Source organism: Astyanax mexicanus, chromosome 14 (assembly GCF_023375975.1).
Source record: "Astyanax mexicanus isolate ESR-SI-001 chromosome 14, AstMex3_surface, whole genome shotgun sequence".
Lineage (NCBI taxonomy): Eukaryota > Metazoa > Chordata > Actinopteri > Characiformes > Acestrorhamphidae > Astyanax > Astyanax mexicanus.
In genome coordinates, this window is record NC_064421.1 from 30,171,352 (window position 1) to 30,193,598 (window position 22,247).

The 22,247-nt window shown below is 35.4% G+C and overlaps 1 protein-coding gene across 1 annotated transcript in view; it reads left to right on the plus strand.

Annotated features, from left to right (window-relative positions):
- Positions 1 to 21,351, plus strand: part of abhd12 (abhydrolase domain containing 12, lysophospholipase) — a 38,482-nt gene extending 17,131 nt beyond the window's left edge. Inside the window, exons 3-14 of the mRNA XM_007244638.4 lie at positions 2,511 to 2,632; positions 5,614 to 5,719; positions 6,989 to 7,108; positions 7,283 to 7,313; positions 7,776 to 7,821; positions 7,981 to 8,110; positions 10,732 to 10,769; positions 11,919 to 11,998; positions 12,108 to 12,190; positions 12,993 to 13,071; positions 13,217 to 13,344; positions 14,711 to 21,351. Of these exons, the coding sequence (XP_007244700.3) occupies positions 2,511 to 2,632; positions 5,614 to 5,719; positions 6,989 to 7,108; positions 7,283 to 7,313; positions 7,776 to 7,821; positions 7,981 to 8,110; positions 10,732 to 10,769; positions 11,919 to 11,998; positions 12,108 to 12,190; positions 12,993 to 13,071; positions 13,217 to 13,344; positions 14,711 to 14,744 (997 nt within the window). The 3' untranslated portion in view covers positions 14,745 to 21,351. The remainder of the gene's footprint in view (positions 1 to 2,510; positions 2,633 to 5,613; positions 5,720 to 6,988; positions 7,109 to 7,282; positions 7,314 to 7,775; positions 7,822 to 7,980; positions 8,111 to 10,731; positions 10,770 to 11,918; positions 11,999 to 12,107; positions 12,191 to 12,992; positions 13,072 to 13,216; positions 13,345 to 14,710) is intronic.
- Positions 21,352 to 22,247: the final 896 nt, after the last annotated feature.

A 22,247-nucleotide genomic window follows, 5' to 3' on the forward strand; every position in this document is an offset into this window, starting at 1 on the left:
TATAAAGTACAACACTAATATCTAGTCAAAGGTTTCAAAAGTATTAATATTCATTACTCTATAGGTAAAAGTATAGATACTTTATAGAGTTTTAAATATCAACTCAAGCTTTTTACTCTTTAAGTTAAAGTGTAAAAGTTCTGGTTTCAAAACTACTTAAAGTAAAAATTAGCCATTAAGGACAAAAGCTTAGGCCACACCACAAGGTTCTACAGTGCACTATGGAACCCCTCCAAAAACATTTTTCTAAAAGCCATAATGACTACTATGTTATATTAAAATGATAATGTTAATAAATTTGGGCTGCACTAGGCTCCCTGTTTCAGCTGCACATATGCCCATTAAAATTAATGTATTTTAGTAGAATGTAAATATATTAAACGTTTGGACGTTTGGCTCGAGTTCTCTTGAGTCTCTCCTACGGATCATATTCGTACTATGCTACATACGTCTGCTATGTTCTTGCTGGAGTGTGATGGTGTGGTGTGTGCAGGAGTGATGGATCCTAAAAATCAATAGGGTGTCGGAATGGTATATATGTTTATACTTCTCATCTAATCACAATCAGATTTTCTCTGTATTTTACTGTATATTGTAAATCATACATATTTACATTATACCTGTACTTTAGCACCAATATCGTGTCTCGTCTCACACGTCCAAATAGTTACCACTTCTCCACCACATCCCCAACTACCTTAACTCATCCCAAAAGCACTAGATCATCATTCTAGAGAACACAGTTATTCCACTGCTCCACAGCTCAGTACTGGAAGGCTTTATTCCCTTCTAGCCTAGGCCGGGCATTGGGAGCCCATTGTTTTTCTACAAGGTACTAGACAAGATGTGTCAGTGCATTTTCACATCTGTGTAGTGAATGGGTGCAACTAAACGTATCTGAATGCATGCGAGTGTGAGTGTGTGTGCTGTGTAAAGAGTTGATGCAGTAAAACGATCATGGCTAGTGAAAGTTGAGGTCAGAAACCTGACTCCACTGACCTTTATCTTCCTGTCTGTTAGTGGAACGTGCTGCGCAGCCTAATGCTGGCTAAAATCTGCCATTAATATTTAATGCAGTTAAACAGGTTGAAGGAGAGCGTGGTTCTGCTTTGCTGTACACTGATCTGATAGAACCTGGGATTGAGACTTCTTGAAGTTGATGTGTTGAATCAGGAAAAATGGAAAAGCACAAGAATCTGAGATACCTTGACCAAAAAAAAAAAAAAAAAAAAACTGTAATATTTTAGACAAGGGAGTTTACCTCCCAGTGCTGGGGTATTGGGTTCAAGTCTCTATCTGGGTGGAGTTTCCATGTTCTCCTCGTTTCTGTGTGGGTTTCCTCCAGGAACTCTTATTTCCTTCCACACTCCAAAAATATGGATATCAGGTAAATTACATATTTTAAAACTGCCCAGAACAATTGGATACTGTATTTTTTGCACTGTAAGGCATACTTAAAATCCTTTAATTTTCCTAAAAATCATCAGTGCGCCTTTTAATCTGGTGCAATTTATGTATGAACTTACAACCAGTCAGGTTGTAAAGAGCAGTAAAGCCACTCCACTGAAGTACAGAGTTTTGTTTAGTTCTCCAGCACAGAAACTCTAGACTGGGGCAGTATTAGCAGTTCAGAGGTGACTATTATCAGCCTGTAGCCTGCTGCTAACCCTGGCTAGCACTGCTGGAGCAGCATTAGCATAGCAAACTAACCATGCTCAGCGCTGGTTAGCTCTTTCACACTCAGGGTTCCTCAGTGTAGCACTGCCTGGCTAGCCTTAGTGGAAATCTGGAAATCTAAGCTTACTGAAAATAAAGGGAAATGCTTTATTTACCCAAATTGACAGTTTTCAGGAAAATAAATCTGTGTAGATTAACATCCAGCTCTCTTTTCCTTACAATCAGGTGTGCCTTGTGTATAAAAATAGACCAGAAAATAGACATTTATTGATAGATTGCCTTGAAATCTGGTGTAAAATCCTTATAGTGTAAAAAATATGGTATTTTAAATTTACCCTGGTAATGCTGTCCTCCAGGTGGACGGTGGTTTCCAGTAGAGAGTACGCTGTGAGCGATTGGCTACTGCCTTTCACTGGTGTTTGTGTTGATTGGTTGAGTGCTGAGTGGAAATGATTGTGTGTAGAATGTAATTATTTCTACCAAAAGTGCTGATCTTTTGTGGTCACTCACATGTTTTTCTTAAGGTCACATTGAAGCAAATAATACAAATGCAGCTATTTTCGAAGTGTGTGTAAGTGAGAGAGTGTGATCTTGACTCAGCTGTCTAGAACAGGTAGTGAAACAGAGAAGTGTTTTGCTGATGTTAACAAGCATTTGTCTTAGACTTCCTTCTTTTAAAGAACACCTTGTCTCTCTATCTCTCTCTCTTTTTTAAATGGCAAAAATAAAAGGGAAGATGTGGAATAGTTTTAATGTTATGGCTGTTATTGGTGTATGTCTGTATACTGTATTCATATGGTTAAATGTAATGTGTGTTTGTGTTTCTTTTACAGAACTGGTTTGATGTGGAGGCTCAGGAGGATCTTTCTCTGGGTTTTAGGAATCTACATCGCTATTCCTCTCATCATCAAGCTCTTTCCTGCTATCCAGGCCAAACTAGTGTTCCTCAACTTTGGTAAGATGTTTTTTCTGTTTGTTAAAGTAAGCTGATCTTTCTTTTAAAAAAAGGTTTGTTAAAAAAAAAAAAAAAAGAATATACACAAATTTCACCTTGGCCCACATGTAGGGACGTCCCCTTTATATTTTTTGTCCCTGAGTCTAAGACTTTTTTTTTTTTTTTTTGTATTTAGAGTGTCTTATTATTAAAACAACACTATCAGAACATACCGTTTTATCACAAAAATTGTGTTTGTAAAAATTGTGTTATATTGTATTGTCCTGTGCTTTTTAAAGGATAATAACTGCTTACTAAATATATTAATGGAATAATATAAAACAAACAAAAAAATCACCAGAATCACCAGAGCAAATACCTATCAGTGCATATGTGTGAACAATGTGACCTTCTAAGCTTTTATTAAAGGGTTTTTAAATTTAATATAAGAATCAGTCTTAGATTAACGCAAAATTACATTATATGTATATGATAAATAGTGTCAGTCATTAAAAATGTATTGTATTAATCAATGCAATATTAAAATCATGATTCATCCCTGTGTATTTTGGAGGGAGACAGTAATAATAGTAAAGTATAGTTTAGGCCTGGCAGACTAGAGTCTTTATTAATGTATTATAATATTGCAGGGTAGTTTTGATGCTATTTAAAAGATAATAATATAATGTGCTGAGTTACTAAGTTTAACTGAGAGCTTTAATAGAGAAAATAAATGCTAGTGTAGCTCCATATTCCACAGTCAATAAGAGGAAACATGCCAGCAGCTGTGTGTGAGTGTCTGTGTGAATGTCACATTGTAGCAAATAATACGAATGCAGTTATTTTCACAGTGCGTGCATTCGTGCGTGCGTGAGAGAGAGAGAGAGAGAGAGAGAGAGAGAAATGTGATAAATTCAGATTCTGATCTTTTTTTTCACACAATTTTGATCCTTTGAAAATTACGTGATTGACCCCGATTTTCAATCACATGATCAGATGGGGACATCCCTACTAATATTGTTAATAAACACTCTACTGGAAATATATTTGTAAATACGTTCCTGAATGCTTGTCCCAACCCACTAAAAGAGCCGGATGCTAAACCCCAGAAAACACAAAAAATACTGTGATTTTTATTACAGCAAAATTATTTATTACTGTAATATAATTACAATATTTCATCCTGACCTAACTAATGCTGTTTTTTGTTGAATGCAATCATATTCTCACTGACTAGTCTCACCGAAATCTACTATAAAGTTTTCTCTGGATAGTATAGAAAGTTACTCCAACAAAAACAGGATAAACTCTTTTTTTTTTTTTATACCCTTGATTTCAGAAGAAACTAAGAATGAGCGTCCCAGTACTTTGAAGCACTGTTGTAAGTCGCTCTGGATAAGGGCGTCTGCTAAATACCATAAATGTAAATGTAAATGTACTTTTGTCCATATACTGTTTCAGCGGATATAGCTGAGGACCGTGACCTCAAATCAGTCACAGCAGTGTGTCTCATGCGGCAGTCACGCAGTCTGCGGCCAACTTCCTGCATAGACACTTCCATTTCCTGTGACCTACCTTAACCCTTTTAACCATGTTTAAAATCATGAGGAGGATTTAGCGAGGGAATCGGTGATGTCAGGTTCTGAAGCTGGATGATCTTAGTTAGTTTATTTTGCTGCACCAAATCATCTAAACTGTATTGAATGGAGCTCCATCATCAGTCAATCAGTCTATGCTTGGCATTGGGACAGCACTGAGTACTTTATTATGGAATTGAATCAGCTGAAGCATCTAATCAGGCTGTGATATGTCATTTTAAATCTTCTTCTCTAAAACATCCTTTAAAATTACACAGTGCTGTTAGAGCTGCAACAACTAATTGATTAAATCAATGCATGTACATTATTATACACATAAGTACAGTTTCTACCCCTTATGTGGGGCCGATAGCCACCCAGAGCTGTGGCAGTAAAGCAATGTTAAACTGAATATCATAGGATAATTTTATATCACTAGCAGAGAGACAAAATTCCCAACCCAAGTAAGTTAATCCTATTTTTTTTTCTTACTCAATGTGTCGAATGCCTGCTAGAGCAGTTAGTCTCATTCTTAGTAAATTTATAGCTTCCTTACATTTAGTAAACAAGTTAGCCATAAAAATGTCCACCAAGTTTACCTTCCACCTTTAATCCCACCTTAAATGCCTCAACCAGCAGCTCCAAAACAAGTAAAGCTAACAGTAGCAAACAGGCTCTATTTTTCTTTCACTCAGTGTTGCTAGAGCCTGCTAGAATAGTTAAACAAGTTAAACAAGAATGTCTCATTTTTAGTACATTTATACAGTATGTCAGTTTTCTGTTCCACCTTAAATGCAGCTGAATTTACATTTAGAGTAAAAGAAAGTAAATCCCAACATTTTTGTAAAAAAATGTAAAGCCTATTTCAAGTGTTTGAGAAGCACAGCCGAGGGTATATTTACATTACATACACTGTTGTTGTGTTATTAAATAATGTGCTAATAAAAAAAAATAATTTACAATTATAACATTCGTTTTTTTAATCTTTCATATCTGAACAATATCTTCTATTGATTAATAATCAATTATCAAAATAATTGCTCGTTGCTGCTCTTAATGCTATTCTGTGTGAGTTACATTGAGGTATTTTTTGAATTGCCACTAACACAACAGCACTGGGGCTCAACACGCTTGGAGGAGAACACCAACTGCTTATACTATTAGGTCCACAGTGAAGGATTGGGACGAGGCAGGAATATCCTACCTACCCAAAAGAGGGACTCCTGGGTACAGTTGGATGTGACATCATTGGGATTTAAGTCTATGACCTTGTAATGACCTCCAACACTTCGACATCCACACTGACAGCAATGATTAGAAGTGTTAGAAATGTAGAAGATAATTGAATGCAGAGTCTAAAAAGTAATATATCTCTCTCTCTCTCTCTCTTTTCTTTCTTTCTCTCTCTTTTTCTCACATTCTCAGTGCGGGTGCCGTATTTCATTGACCTGAAGAGGCCGCAGGATCAGGGGTTGAACCACACACACAACTTCTACCTCCAGCCTGAGGAGGGGGTTAATATCGGAGTGTGGTAAGAATATCCTCTTTGTTGCTTCTGTTTGCTTTTTCTAGGTCTTCTCATATACTCTGTAAAAGGTAATACAATGTTGTAGTTAGAGCGCGGCAATATGACATTATTTTATAGTATTGTGATAAACATTCTTTTCATATTGGCAATTCTTTTCAATAAGCATATAAAAAAAAAATAACATCAATGTTAAAAGAAAACTCACCCAAATAAAATGAACTAAAAATGACTGTAATATACACAAACGTTTATTTTTTATATCAGTTTTTAAGAATCAACCACTGCTAATATTTCTGCTAATTTTGTCTGCATGTAAGAGCATTATGGTCAATATTGTGTATGTCTTTAAATATCGTGATGTAATAATTTTATCATATCGCCCCCCTCTGTCAGTGCGTGATTAACTACACCGAGGGTGGTGTAGACTAAAATCAGAATTTAGTCATATCAATCAAAATTAAGAAATATATCATGATATGGTCTTTTAAATCGGGGTGAGATAGGCTGTATCGTTCCACTCTTGAAATCACTAGCACCCCCTACTGGGTTTGGTAGGTAAAGACCCAAAAAATAAGCTATACAGTTTTGATTTGTTTATATTTGCTACTTACTATACATGATTTATAATATACCAAAATCAGTGCAATTTAATACCTGCACAGATCAGTGCATCTTAGGGTTTGGGTGAATTTTTACACAGGTTCTATAACAGGAACCTACAGTGAAACCTGGAAGGCAAAAGCCTTCTTAATTTATAACCAGTGTAAAAAGATTTTATACCAATTTATTTTTTTTCTTCCATTTATCATAAAATTCTGATACAAAATAAAAAAACAACTGTCAGATTCACATTCTGGAGAAAAGAAGAAATGCAAATATTGTGCTACAAAGTTTTTGTATCAATCAGATAAATATGTAAATTGTCTCTCTCTCTCTCTCTCTCTCTCTCTCTCTCTCTGTTGATTTCTCCCTCCATCTTTCTCTGTCTCTTTCTTCATCTATATCTCTTTCACTCCATCTTTCTCTCTCTCACTCCCCCCTCTCCTCTTTGCATCTCTCGATTCTATCTCTTTCTGAACATTAAGGAATACAATAATAGAATAAAAACAAATACATAAACGTAAAATCTGTTTAACACTATTTTAAAAACTTGAATCGGTTTTTGAACAACAAAAAAAGATTTTATAGATCATATATTTATATATAATTATATAAAATGTATGTGGGGATTTTATAATAATAAAAATAACACTCTCTCTCTCTCTTTTTCAGGCACACAGTGCCGGCTGTGTTGTGGAAGGAGGCGCAGGGTAAAGATGGGGAGTGGTTTGAAAAATCGCTCCAGTCCACACAGCCTGTCATGCTTTATCTTCATGGCAATGCAGGGACCAGGTACACCTACATACACACACACACACACACACATATACACATGCATGCACACAAACATATACTCGGAGGACTAGAAACATTTTTTAGACTGTAGAAACTTAAAAATCTGGTTTCTTACTTTCTCTCACTGTGTGTTTTTGTGTGTGTGTGTGTGTGTGTGTGTGTGTTTTTCAGGGGAGGAGACCATAGAGTTCAGCTCTATAAGGTGAATATATCTAAAACAAAACAAACAAATAAATAAAGCATATTCTGGTTTAACACTTTTGGTTTACTAAATAATTCAGCTTGTGTTCCTGTGAAGCTTTAATATTGTCTTTAACATTAAATTTTACAATGCAGAAAATCATAAAAAACACACTGAATGAGAAATGAAAAGTGATGTTTTTCAGAAATTATGACTGGTACTCTGTGTCTTATTTTGTTGAATGAGACCAGTCATGATAATTAAATTATTGTCTTATCGTACAATAACACATTTAAAAGGGTGTGATATTAATAATGTTTTTTGCAATCATTGCTGGGACTATATGTATACTGTATATGCAAGAAATGTGTATGACAAGCTATATTAGAACACACTTGTGGGTTCCCTGTAGTACTGTACAGTGTTGAATGTTTGAAAACTGGACAAAATAATGGAAACATCTCTTTTTTTTCCCCCCTGCAGGTTCTTAGTTCATTAGGCTACCATGTAGTCACTTTTGATTATAGAGGTATGTCACTTTCTGGTATATGCTGAACAGTACACTTTTATAAATCCATAAATCCAGCTTTTGAATGAACACCTTTTCACATATATATATAGAGAGTTAAATATAGTAAAAGAGAGCTTGAGGATGTTCACAGATCATTTGTGTGGGTCTGTGTTTCAGGATGGGGGGATTCGGAGGGCAGCCCCTCAGAGAGAGGGATGACACAGGACGCTCTGCATCTCTATCAGTGGCTGAAGCAGAGAATCGGCCGCAAGTCGCTCTACATCTGGGGTCACTCTCTGGGCACTGGGTGGGTGCAGATCTGCTGCTTCAGAATCCTGAGATTCCAACACAAAGTGGCACATAAATGTGAAGTGGAACCAAAATGGTTCCATAATACATGATTTTACATTTTTAATCCAATTAAAATTGGAAAAGTGTGATGTGCATAAGTATTCATCCCTTCATTACTCTGAAACTTATCCAAAATCCAGTGCAATCCATTCAGAAGCCTTCAGAAGTCACAGTTACAGCTGTGTGTGATTTAGTCTTAGTATAAATGAAGAGTTTGGTTCCAAAACTCTATAAATCCATTTTTATCAATGTGAGTAAAAAAGGGTTCTCTTTAGCAAGAAAGTGGTAGGCTGAAAACCAACGTTTTCTGTTTCAAACTATCAAATACCATACTAAGGTTAAAATAACACAAAAAATCAAATCAAGATTTTAATATTTAAAGATTTATTTTAAAAAATTATTTGTTTTTTCGCAAAACTCGATAAATCCATGCCATGTTTTTTTTTTTCAAAATGTCTTATATATCCTTTGGCATCAATAGAACATTTTTTTTGACTGAAAATTTGCAAAATACAATAATAAATAACAGTAAATTGTACATCTGAATATAATAGTTTGACCATTGGGCCTAAAAACACAAATTTCAAAACATTTCTTTTCAAAAAAGTGCAAAATTTCATTAACATTAAGACTATAAAATCCCCAAAATCACGTTACATTCATGTGCTGTAGTATAGTGTGGTGTAGTATAGTGTGTATTGTATGTGTGTGTGTGTGTGAACTGCAGATGACAGCGGGCATATTCCCCCCTCCTGAATGCCTCATTTTCGAGTTCATGAGACTCTTTTGATGGCTTTCTCTTTTTTCTCATTTTCGCGGATTTTGAGAGTGAAAAACGCGAAATACCGGCCGGCTCAACAGGGCGCGTGTTTACATTCCATAGCTCGTGGAATGCTGCACTGTGATTGGATGAGGGGATATGTGGTGTTCTGCGGAAAATCAAGACTGGCGTTTGTTGCGCTTTGGAAAGAAAGAGAGACAACAGGGCAGTATTACACGGCGGGTGTGGCGTTTTGATGAAAATTGAATATTGGCTTTGCAAGAGTGGTCACTTAACATTCTGATTCTGGCTCTAACTCTTTTTTTTTTTTTTTTTAAAATGGCGTTTATCGCGTTTTGGAATCAAACTCTTCAAATATACCTGTTATGTGAAGGCCTATGTGGTTTGTTAGAGAACACTGATGAACAAACAGCATCATGAAGACCAAGAAAGTTACCAAACAGACCAAAGATAAAGTTGTGGAGAAGTTTAAAGCTTAGATTATAAAAATGTATCTCAAGCTTTGAGCATCCCAAAGAGCACTGTTCAATCCATCATCCAAAAAACTGCAATTCTTCCAAGACATGGCCATGGTCCACCCAAACTGAAAGATCAAGAAAGGAGAGCACTGGTAAGGGAAGCAGCCAAGAGGCCCATGGTCACTCTGGAGGAGCTGCAGAGATTTACAGCTCAGGTGGGAGAATCTGTCCACAGGAAGACTATAAGTCATACACTCCACAAATCTGGCCTTTATGAATGAGTGGCAAGAAGAAAACTACTGTTAAAAGAAAGAAGTGTTGTTTGAAGTTTACTACAAGTCATTTAGGAACACAGCAAACATGTGGAAGAAGGTGCTGTGGTCAGATGAGTTAAACTTTTTGGCCTAAATGCAAAGGCAAAAATTTCAGTCTCTAGATCAGGGGTATTTAATCAGAATTCAGTACGGTCCAGTTGGAGAAAATTTCGTCAGTCCAAGGTCCGGACCGTCGCCAGTGTTAACTTGTGTTATGATTCAGTGTTATAACCTATATATATATATATATATATATATATATATATATATATATATATATATATATATATATATATATATATATATATATATATATAGTAATAATAAAATGCCTCTCTGGACATATTTTGTGTACATTTCTCCCCTGTCTCTCTCTCTCACGCTCGGCGTGTCTTTAGTTCCCACCCGTTCTCGGGCTCTCTATCTCTTTATAAAGGCACGTTTTCCCGGCCGCGTCCCAATTCACTAGCTAGGGCAGCGACTGCACCACATTCTTGCTGGTGGCAGATAAACTGCTTGCTCTTTCAGGCGACTCGCCCTAAAGCGACGAGAGAAAGGGTGGGAAAGCGATTGGGAGCGATGCCACGTCGCTGCAGTGTGAACAAGAAAAGTTACGCCGCTTTAAATGAACTTTGTCAGAATTAAATTCTTCTCAGTAGTTTATCGGTTTGGGTCCGCATTGGACAACGTATGGGTCCGGACCCGGACCGCGGTCCGCCTATTAGTGGCCCCTGCTCTAGATCTTCAAAGCTGGTAGAGACAAACCTCAAAAGACTTGCAGCTGTAACTTTAGTGAAAAGTGGCTATAAAGTATTGATATAGGGGGCTGAATACTTTGGCACGTCACACTTTTCAGGTTTTTATTTGATGAAAAAAAATTAAAACAGTTATAATTTTCGTTCTTCACAATTATTTGCTACTTTTTTGGTTTATCACTCAAAATCTCAATAAAATACCTTTATTTTGTGGTCTGTTACTGACTGAAAGCTGAACACTGTCTCTCTGTTTAATACTGTTTTTCCAGAGTGGCGACTAACTTAGTGAGGCGTCTGTGTGACCGAGGTGAGTAAGTGCGTGTGTGCATTTTGCTCAAAGCTAAACACACAGCTATAATACAGTATTCTTATTTAAAATAAATAACATTATTATGTCTCATCGGTTATGTGATCTCAAGCAGTTACTGTGTAATTCTTACTGGATACATAATAAATAAGTGAATTACTGAATATTTTTTAGTAAATATTGAATAATTCATACCTGATACATAATTAATCATAGAAATTACTGAATAATAAATATTGCATACATCGTCATTGATGGAAGTTACTAAATAGTGAATAATCTGTAGTGTATACTGTATAGTGCATAGTAGACACCCAAAAATTTAAAGCATCTACTGAATCATTCATAGTAGATACTGCCGAATAGTTCATACTGGATAACACCATGTAATCTGCATAATCATGTATAATCTGTAGTACATTCTGATATTGTTGCTGTCCAATGAAATGATATCTCCAAAATTTTTTTGTTTTCTTTAGAAATTAATGTAAAAAGAGTTTATTAATTTTGACACAATGTAAGGGACAGTTTGTATGTTCAAATTATTATTGCGTATTTTACGCACTATAGGCACACTTAAAACCCTTTAATTTTCCCAGTACAGTCACTCCACTGAAGTTCACTGAGACTGGAGCATTATTAGCATTAGCTGCTAACCGCTAACCTAAGTGCTAGCTCTTTTGCCGTTCAGAGGTAAGTATTTTAGGCCTGTAACCTGTTGCTAACCCCGGCTAGCACTACTGGAGTAGCATTAGCATTTCCCCCCAAATGTTAGCTAAAAGCTAAAAGCGCTAGCTTTTTTGCAGTTCAGAGGTGAGTATATCGGACTGTAGTCTGTGGGTTTACTGTGTTAAAACAAGCTGCTTGGGACGAACCTCTAGCTAAAATATCGCCCTGGCTTATTGGAATATAATCAGTGTATAATCCTTAGTGTATAATAGTGCCTTATAGTGCGAAAAATACAGTAAACAAAAATGGAGATATTTCTTTATCATTGGACAGTGACTATATGCACTCGGATACAAGTACATGCAAAGTGATTACTGAGTCATTCATAGTTTACACTAAATAACCCATATTAGATTGTAAATTAGGAGTAAATTATGTTTATTTATGTAAATATAAATTTTTAATATGGTTATTATGCAGGAACGCCACCGGACGCTGTAATCCTAGAGTCTCCCTTCACCAACATCAGAGAGGAGGCTAAGAGCCATCCGTTCTCTATGGTGAGACATCTGCAACTGCATAGTGATCTGTGTAGTGAAATCTGAGCAAATCATGCTGTAGAGAGTTGCTGAGAGTGTAACAGTTGTTTAATGTATAATCTTGCTGTAGGTTTACAGGTATCTACCAGGCTTTGACTGGTTCTTTTTGGATGCCATCACAGCGAATGACATCCGGTTCGCCAGTGATGAGAAGTAAGTCTGTCTGTCTATCTGTCCATTAGTCTCTTTATCTAATGCTCTCTCTCTTATTCATTTAACACTATATGTTCAAATGTTTGTGGACATGTATAAATGGGGATAAGGGGAATATTTTTTATTCTTACGTAGACGAGTCTAAAAACGATTCGCAAATGCCAAAAATTGATTCAGACATGTAGCTACACAATTTTCGCAACAATAAGTGTTCTGACCTTCTTGTATGCTTGTATGATTCAAAATTCTAATGTACGCATATTGACTACTTATGGAGCCATCCACTACTTTCTTCCACGCTTCATTTACCTCCAAATTGTTGATATACTGTCACTGTTCTGAGGATTCCCAGCCTGTCTCATTCTTCTCTCTCTATTACTCACTCTCTCACTCCCTCACTCAGTGTTTACACCAGTTCAGACCCTCATATCAAATAATAATAATAATTAGAATCATTGATTCCAATTTGCACTCGATTCCTGAACCGATTGACTCAGTGAGCCGACTCTACACTCAACCCATCATGTACAAGTTCCTCAAAGCATCAAAACGGCACACAGATCACATGACCACACTATTTGCTATCTAAAAATGGAAACTAATTAGTCGTTCAGAATCATATTTTCACTTGTGTATTTATAGTTGTTCTGTAACTGAGCAAAAATGTTTTATATGATGTATCATGTGAGATTTTGTGATTCATTAAATCTTTTTTTAAAAAAGCCCTGTAAAATTCAGTAAAAAACTGACCTCATCCCTCTCTCTCTCTCTCTCTGTTTCTTTTTTTCTTTCTCTCTGTCAGTGTGAATCATATCTCCTGTCCAGTCCTGATCCTCCACGCTGAGGACGATGCTGTCGTTCCTCTCCACCTAGGAAAAAAGGTAGGAATCACATCACTTCAGTTAAATCCTGATGATCTGGACTCTCCCTTCACTAGATCATCTTTACAGATCTTAATAAAAGAAAACGAATGAGAACATATCTGTTTACATGGCTTTTTAATTCTTAATTATTCTTCCTTCCCAGTTGTACAACATCGCAGCCCAGTCCAAGAGCCTGAACGGACACAAGGTCCAGTTCATCCCGTTCCCGAGTTCTCTGGGATACAGGCACAAGTTCATCTACCGGAGTCCACAGCTTCCTCATATACTCAGGTACAGCAAGATACATACTGTACACTCATCAACCAGTACATTAAAACCACCTGAATAAAATTTTGTGTACAGTAGGTTCCGTTTGAGGAGTTGTATCCACAAGTCCTCTAAAGGTGTCCTTTGGTTTGTATCCCCAGAACTAACCTTAGTACCACAGATCCTTTAAGTTCAGTAACTTGTAATGAATTGGCCTTTTTGATACTGTTGTTTCAATAATAATTAAAATTAATATATATATATATATATATATATATATATATATATATATATATATATATATATATATATATATATATATATATATATATTTTTTTTTTTTTGGCCAATGTATCGAATTGAGACTCTGTATCGGACTTCAATGTTTAGCAGAACTTTGTTTTTCAGTGAGGGAAAAACTTGTAAGCTGGGCCTCCATATGAGCATTCATTAGCTGTCTTTGCTTGGAGCGATGGAGCTCCATCGAGTACCTTTGGGATGAGTGGCAGAACATATACGACATACAACATACCCTTCTATAATGAGAGACGTATTGGGAGACCTGCTCATTTATGGCTTTTTTTGAAGTCAAACATACATAAATAAAGAGTTTATTCTGCTTTTGTTGGAGTAACTGTCTTTACTTTCCAGAGAAGACTTTCTACTAGATTTTAGAGCATTGCTGTGAGGATTTGATTGCATTCAGTGACAATATAAACTCTAACAAAGTCATTCAACATCCCAAACTTATCCTATTAAACTGTTCTAGATGTAGGATGATGTAGGGCTTTATACCTATCTAGCACACACCTGAGGATCCTATGCTGTTAGTAATAGGTCTCTACAGAGACTAGACAGTCTGTTTATGTGTGTATTTGCACATCTGTTTCAGCAATAGGTGCAGATTGAAGCAGCTGAATTGTGCCTACCAGCATAAAAAAAAAATCATGATCTTGATTATGATTAATCACAGAATATTGTTATGGGACATTTTTTAGTTTGTTTATTTAGAAAAAAAAGATGCATGTTTAATGGAAATCATTTATATGGCTATTTAGTAGATTTTTTTATGCTAAAATTGGCCATTTTAATAATGTTGTTTCAATAATAATTAAAATTAATACTTTTTATTTATTTTTTTATTTTTTGCCAAAGTATCGGATCGAGACTCTGTATCGGCAGATACTCAATTTTAAATGACTTTGACTTTAATGATTAGCAGAACTTTGTTTTTCAGGGAAAATATTTGATTGATCCTGTAATCTCTTCTGCACTTTGCCTGTAATCAATCATATTGATTAATGATTGCTGACAGAGTGTAGAGGAAAGGTAATTGATCAGTGATGATGAAAATGTTAACTCTCTCTCTTTTTCTCTTTCTTTATTTCAGTGATTTCCTCGGAGCGACTCATCCTCGTGTATAGCTGAGACCCACTCGACCTGACTGCCCTCTTTTTCTCTCACTGTCACTTTGAAACAAACACACACACATACACACACACACACTCCTCTGTTTGCACTGTGTACACACACACACACACACAAACACGTGCACACCAGATTTGAGATGTGCCCCACTCTGTTCCTTTGCATTCCGTTATTGATTAAAGAGAGAGAGAGAGACTGAGAGAGAGACAGGCAGAGAGAGAGAGACACAGACACAGACAGAGAGAGACATACAGAGAGAGAGAGATGGAAACCAGAGACTACATGAAGTATATGTCTGCTGATCCAGGTATGCAGTTTGAGCAACACATATGCAAAGTAATATGCAAATATGCACTGAATGAATTAGCCCAGGCGTGGTGGTCTCGCTAGGAGACCACCAGAACAAGTTTCTGCACAACCTGTATAGAGCAGTGGTGGACAGCAGGTAGAATAGCATGATATTTATTTACTATCTAAAGATGTCCTTCACCGTCTGCAGCTGTGGATGTACTGTACTCATCAGACGAGCTTTTAACAGACCTGTTGTCAGTTTGATATCAGATATCAGTGTGAACCATACATTGATTTAGGGGGGTAGAGTGTAAATCGGTGTGTTAATTGCCCTTTAATATATATATATACAGTACCAGTCAAAAACACACCTTCAATTCTGTGTATTTTCATTATTAATTAATACTAAAGTCATCCAAACTATAAAGAAAAACATGTGGAATTATTCAGTTAACAAAAAACGTGTGTTAAACAAACTTTTACATTCGTCAAAGTAGCACCTCTTGCTAAGAGGACAATTTTTCCCAGTCAGTTTTATGAGGTAGAGTCACCTGCAATGGCTTTCAGTTAACAGCTGTGCTGAACTTCTCAAGAGTTAATTACTTGAATTTCTTGCCTCTTAATGTTTGAGAGCATCAGTTGTAAAGCTGTGAAGAGGAAAAGTTGGTATACAGTGAATAGCCCGATTTAATTAATGTTCTAATCCATTTTATGGCAAGAACTACTCAACTAAATAAATAAAAAATACTTTTAAGAAGAAATGAAGGTCCGTCAATCCAAAAAGTTTATTTAGCTTGTCATCAGCTGCCAGAGCCCTGAGAGAGCACAATTGGCTTTGCTCTCTCTGGGTGGGTAGATGGTGCGCTCTTTCCCCACATCACTCCAAAGGGTGATGTCGATCAGCACGAGGCGTCTGTGAGCTGATGTATCGGTACCTAGTTGCTGTGCTTTTATCCGTACACTTTACTCCGAATGTAAAGTAACTGGCTGTGTAAATTGGGGAGAAAATGAGACGAAAATTGGAAATAAAATGATATAAATATTAAAAAAACTTTACGATCATCAGGACCGCCCCATGAAAGTTACCAGCCTCAGAAACCGCAAGTCTAAAGCACCCCAGATAAGAGCCATCTAAATGCTATAGTATTTTGGTTTATGTTTTTTAGTTACTACATAATTACTACTTTTTAAAGTTACTACATGATTCCTTATGTGTTCCTTCATAGTCTGAATCACTTCACTATTTATTTACAATGTAGAAAAAAAAATTAAAATATTGAATGAGAAGGCTTTTCCCAACATTTGACTGGTACATACATATATATACATACATACTCTACTATATGTACACTGCTATATGGATAAAAGTGTTGGGATACATATACAAGCTTTTATGACATCCTATTTTAAATTCATCAATCCACATAACGTGCATAACAGCAGTGCCATCCTATTGGAGAACTCTTTACCACCATTCGTTCTCTCACTAGTGTCTGTAAAGGCAGACTGCATGATTTTAACAGCTTTGAATTGATAAAATATACACCTGTGATCTGAAATCAGTGATTAAGTTGTGTCCCAACACTTTTGTCCATATATTATGTGTACAAATACATATTTTCCTTTATTTTGTCTCTTGGTTAAAAAGGTGTAAAGCAATTTAAACAACAATGTGTGAATTTCACACTGATAACTGATCAGTTACATCAGCTGTGAGGGTTAACTGTGAACATTTAAACCACGTATAAAGAAAGTGCAGCTTGTGTGCATTCAACACGATTAGTGACCGTTCTGATTTAATGTTTTAATTTCATTTAGTATTCTAGATATATATATATCAAAGTATAGACAGATATTTATACCCTTTTTTTATGGATTTCTACTTTGGCAAACTTGAAATGCTGGCGGCAGCAAATCTACATGCATTTTTATCCAAAGTTCCAAATGGAAATGGCCCACATTCAGCCCTTTATCTGCAATTACATTATTCCTTATGACCTTTTTGCACATTCCAAACGATAGAGGGCGCTAGAATGACTGTAATTATTATAAATCTTTTTTTTTATTTTTTGTTACAGCTCCAAAAAAAATTTTTGAATTAATTTTATGTGCCTATCCTGCTTAAATTCATAAAACTAAAGCAATTCAATCTGTTGAAATAGATAAATTGGTATTAACCCAGATTTATTTAAAACAATGTGAATCTGATGCTTTAATTAAAGCAGAATCCAAATACAAAATTCCCAATATTTCTGCATGACAAAACAATCAAGAAACAAACAAGCTCATTTCAGTAAAGAGTGGGGTTTGGTGTGAAACATCAGAATAGTGTAGAGAATAGTGTTCAGTAGTGGTGAATGAAAGCCGTTGTCCAAACCTCTAAAAGTATTGTTTTTTATTATTATTTGCATATCTTTAAAATGGTGGAGGGATTCATGCAGGGTGTTGTGTGGCAAAAAATAGCCCTCAGAGAAATAGTATGTTATTTTTATTATGTGTTCAGAATTGTATGAAATCTGAACACAGGTTCACTGGTGGGTTTGGATAGTGAATAAAGTGGCTGTATATTTGTGTTATAGCCGTGAGTTGGGCACAGTTTTACACTAAACCTTCACTCTGAATGACATCAGTTTACACCCTGAACACTGAATTATGCTGGATTTTTTTTTTTTTTTTTAAATGAAGCTTCCCCTTTTAAAGGAGAACTATGGTGTAAAATTGACTTTTGGTGTAATAAAAAGAGTATAAAGAGCATTAACCTTTGTTGAATAGCCCACCTCTATTCTCCTGCTGCTTTCCGAAATTTTGTAATTTTTGCAGTTTGTCCAAACAAGCAAGAATGGGATTTAATGGGGCATATTTTGCCCCTGCAGATAAATCCTTTTTACATCTTTATCCAGGCTCAAAGTAGCTTCAGGTTTTTAATAAGCTTCTTGTAAAAAGATTCATCTGCAGGGGCAAGAATAAGCCCCATATCATCCATTCTAAAGCCTGTTTAAACAACTTTCACAAAATTACTGGATCTCAGAAAGCTGCAGAAGAGTGAAGGTGGGCTATTCACCAAAAGTTGGTACTCTTTATCATGTTTTACTACACCAAAAGTCAAATTTACACCAGAGTTCTCATTTATAGGCCTTTATTGAGGTCTTAAATTGAGATTGTTTTTTATTTTTTATTTTTTTGTCTGAATAAGTAACTTCACATGAGAGGGAAAATCATAAGTGCTGTTAAACTAAACTAAACTAAATAACTGTAACTCAGTATTATTAGTCATTTTCTTGGGATGTGTCCATGTTTTATAAAAAAAAGAATTGACTTAATAATTTGGGCATTTTCAACTCATAGCAATTAAAAGGATGAAAACAAAGGTGTAGTTCTGAATCCAGTGTTGAGTTTTGATGTTAAATCTGCTTTATTTAGTGATGCGCACAATTTTCTGATGGGAGGTCAATACTAATATCTACTGATGTACTTATTATGATTATATTGTGACTGTCACACAAAAATGAGAGGAAAAAAACTTAAGTAGAGAGTATAAAAATATATTTTTATTTCCAAGTCAGTTTGGAGCATTTCTATTGATCCATTTATCATCAAATTCTGATCCAATACAAAGAACATCTGCCAGATTCAGGTCATGTCAAAAAATTAAAAATAGAGATATAAGTTTATGTGTGACAGTGATGATGGGGACTTAAATGTGTTAAATCTGCGTTTAAACAGCAAGTCTTAGAGGTTTCGTCTGAGGGCTTGTTTTTATAGCTGGTGTGATGAGTCATAGAGCAATAATGTACTGTATACTGTCAGAATAGGTACAAAATATACACCACATAATCAATAGGTAATCAATAGCTCAGCAACTAGTCTTAAATGTGAAGAATTGTATTGTTGCTGTCATGCAAAAACCTAGTATCTTCTTAACGGCAACTTTAAAGAAGAAGTTACATAAGGTTTAGGTTTTGTGCCAAGTCATTTTGGAACACTTCTGTTGGTTCATTTATAATTAAATTGTAACAAAATACAAGGAACTACCTGTAAAAAAAATAAAAAAAGAAGAAAATGTGAAATATGGCAATAATGGAGATACAGTAATATTTTGTGACAGCAACAATAAGCTTTCTGGGTTTTAAACGTAAAAAAAAAAACACCTTTTGAATAATCTACAGAGCCCCCAAAATCATGATAAAGTTTAAAAATTGTTACATCACGCTTTACACTTCAGGCCTGAAATGTAATACTTCATGCAGAGATGTGAAGGCAGACGCTTTGAGCTAAATAAGCTGTTTTTTTTGTGTGTAGTTACGTTGAAAAGTCTATTAAAACACAGATTTTACATATATGTGGAAGCTGTATTCTGAACAAGCATTGCAACAAGGGGGCGATAAAGTGATAGCCCAGTTATATTGATCACTTCTACAGCATTGAGTTTGTACAGTAGGACCGCATGTTTACAGATAGTTGTTCATGCAAATATATATATATATATATATATATGTCTATACATTTTTTTTTTTTTACTGTTACCAGACCATGGATATACTTTAGAGTAGTCCGAGGTAAAATGAGTTTTGATGGGAGCCATGATGCTTCTTCTCTTTCTCACTAATCTGCCCGCCCACACTAAAAACTGATTGGCTGACTCTTTGCATAAAACGGGCCAATCAGAACCCTCTCTGTTTTGCATGCGCTTTATTAATATGCACACGAGGGGAGTGTCTTTCTCTCCCTCTCCCTTTCTTTCACAGGTGATTGGGGAAAAAAACTCTGTCGCCTGTGTGCACATTTGTGTTCACTCTTGGGCCACTCATTCTAGATTCCGAGAGATTTTATTAATTGGCTCTGTCTGTAGCGCCCCCTTGTGGCAACACTCAGATGCAGCTCACAGAGTGTCTGCGTTCGCGTTCTCGTGTTGAGTAAAGTTCGGCCTTTGTATTTGCGTTTATATTCTTGTGTAAAGTATGTTTCAGGCCTAAAACCTTACCCTATTTTATTTTAAGGAGCCCTACTATGGAGCTTAAAAGCTTAAAAATATACTTAAACTTAGTTTTCGAACGCTCCATTGATTTAGTTACAGCACTTTTTCACCTGTCAGACTTCTTTTCACTGCTGAAACTGACACTGAGAATTAGTCCAATCATGTTAAGCTGAGTTAAAGTCTGAGCTTTTGCCATGTGGGTCAGCCAGATGTGACGTCTTCCTGTACCTTTTTTCTTCAGTTTCCAAGATTCTTTTGGAAACTGGTGTAGGAAACAGTACATTCTAGATTAATCTGACATTTCTATTAAGAAAAGACCACACAACAAAAAATACTTTTTTCAGTTTCTGGTTTATTTGTTTCTAGTTTAGTTCTAAAACTTTTAAACCTATAGTTTAAAGTATTTCAATCTGCATTTGAATAAAATGTACCTGACATTTGATGAACTTAAAAATATATATTAAACAGCGTAATTTGTAAAGTTAAATGTGAACAATATTTTTTTTAGTAACTTGTGATATTTTTTTTTATTATATAGATTTGAATTTATTCATCATTTTTGTTACAAGTCTAAAAATGTCTCTACTTGAATTTATTTTATCTGAAAATTTTATGCTTTTAACAGCAAATTTCCCCACCCCAAGTATAAAACAAAAAACACATTGTTAAATTATATTTTTTAAATTAGACCGTCAAATGTACAAAACAATCTAGTATATTTCTTCCAAAAATATATATAAAAAAAAATGTGGATTTAAATACTTATGTCAGCTTTTAAGCTTTTAAGCTCCATAATCTTAACTTCTAGCAGTTTAAAAAAATCCTGCATCCTTTGTGTACAATCAAATTCACACTTGCGTATGAATATTTGTTTGAGCTTTGTTTTGTTTGATGTCTGACCAAAGCCTTGAAAGAAGTACTGTAGCTTATGTTTAACACGCCCACGTCCACACCAATCACATGACCAACTCAAGACTAAACCACACCCCTCATGTATTTCACTGGAGTTTCTGGAGTTTCAGCTCAAATTTTGTTCAGCTGCCTTTGTTGAAGTTGACCAAACAGTTTTCAAAGTTTATTTTAAATCCACTTAAAATTGAACTGTAACTGTTTTACAAAAATGCAACATGAAAAAAAACTGTTCTGTTATTTAAACTGTAACTTTCTTTTTTTTTTTTTGGCTAAATATTAAATATTACTAGTGGTTTACAGCTTTCGTTTGTTTGGTTTAAACTTTTCTTTGTTTTTTTTTTAAGCTGCTAAATCTTACTACTGGACGCATATATGAGACTCTGTATGGAATATCTGTTTGTATATAATAAAGGATTGAACTCGTGCCTGCTGTGTGTTATTCATCAGATTACTGCATTAATATATATTGAAGAGTTTATAAAAGTGCTGTATTTGTTTTTGAATAAAGGAGGTGTTTAAATCTGCAGCTGGTTGGAAAGGCGTGTCAGTAAATCCCATTTTAACAGCTTCAGCAGGCTGGTTAAACTGGTTTAGGGGGTCTGACAGAGCCCACAGCCACACCCCAGCATTACAGTAAAAGGAACAGTAAAAGAAACATAATTTAAAACTTTGGAATCTTTTCACAACTTTGGAAATGTAGTGCAGACATTTGAAGCCACTGTTAAAAAGTGTGGAATCACTGTTGAAACATCTGAAACCGTTGTTCAGATGTTCAGAATCAGGATTAGTATGACTGAAATTAGTTTGGAATCCCTTGGTGGCTCAAAGTGGTCCATAACACTTTTGGGAAAAAAAAGTGGGTGTGCGTGCGTGTTTGTGTTACATTACATTTAGTTTTTTTCTCAAAACTTAATTCCAAAGTTAAGCTAACTGACTAGACACAAGCTGCATTTTAGTAATCACACAGTGGGTTTTGATCTGTGTGTTTTGATTTCTGTATTTTTAAACAGCTATCAGAAACAATCTGATCACAGTTTACATGGTTAGCTACTGTTACCTTTCTTTTAGAAAATTCTTCGTATATCCAGATTAGTTTAAAGGTCAGTAGTTGCAAACTGCTGCAAATTATTCAAATAATTTTAATATAATAAGGGAAATTTACGGGAAAATACTAATAAGGGAAGTATGGTGGGGATGAATGATAAAATACTGCAGTTTCCCGGCCAAAACCGGTATGATTTTTCACATAAAATAGCAAAAAAAAAAAAAAAAAAGACAAAAGGGCATTTTTGGCCTACCTGGACTTGCTCAACGCTTCTCA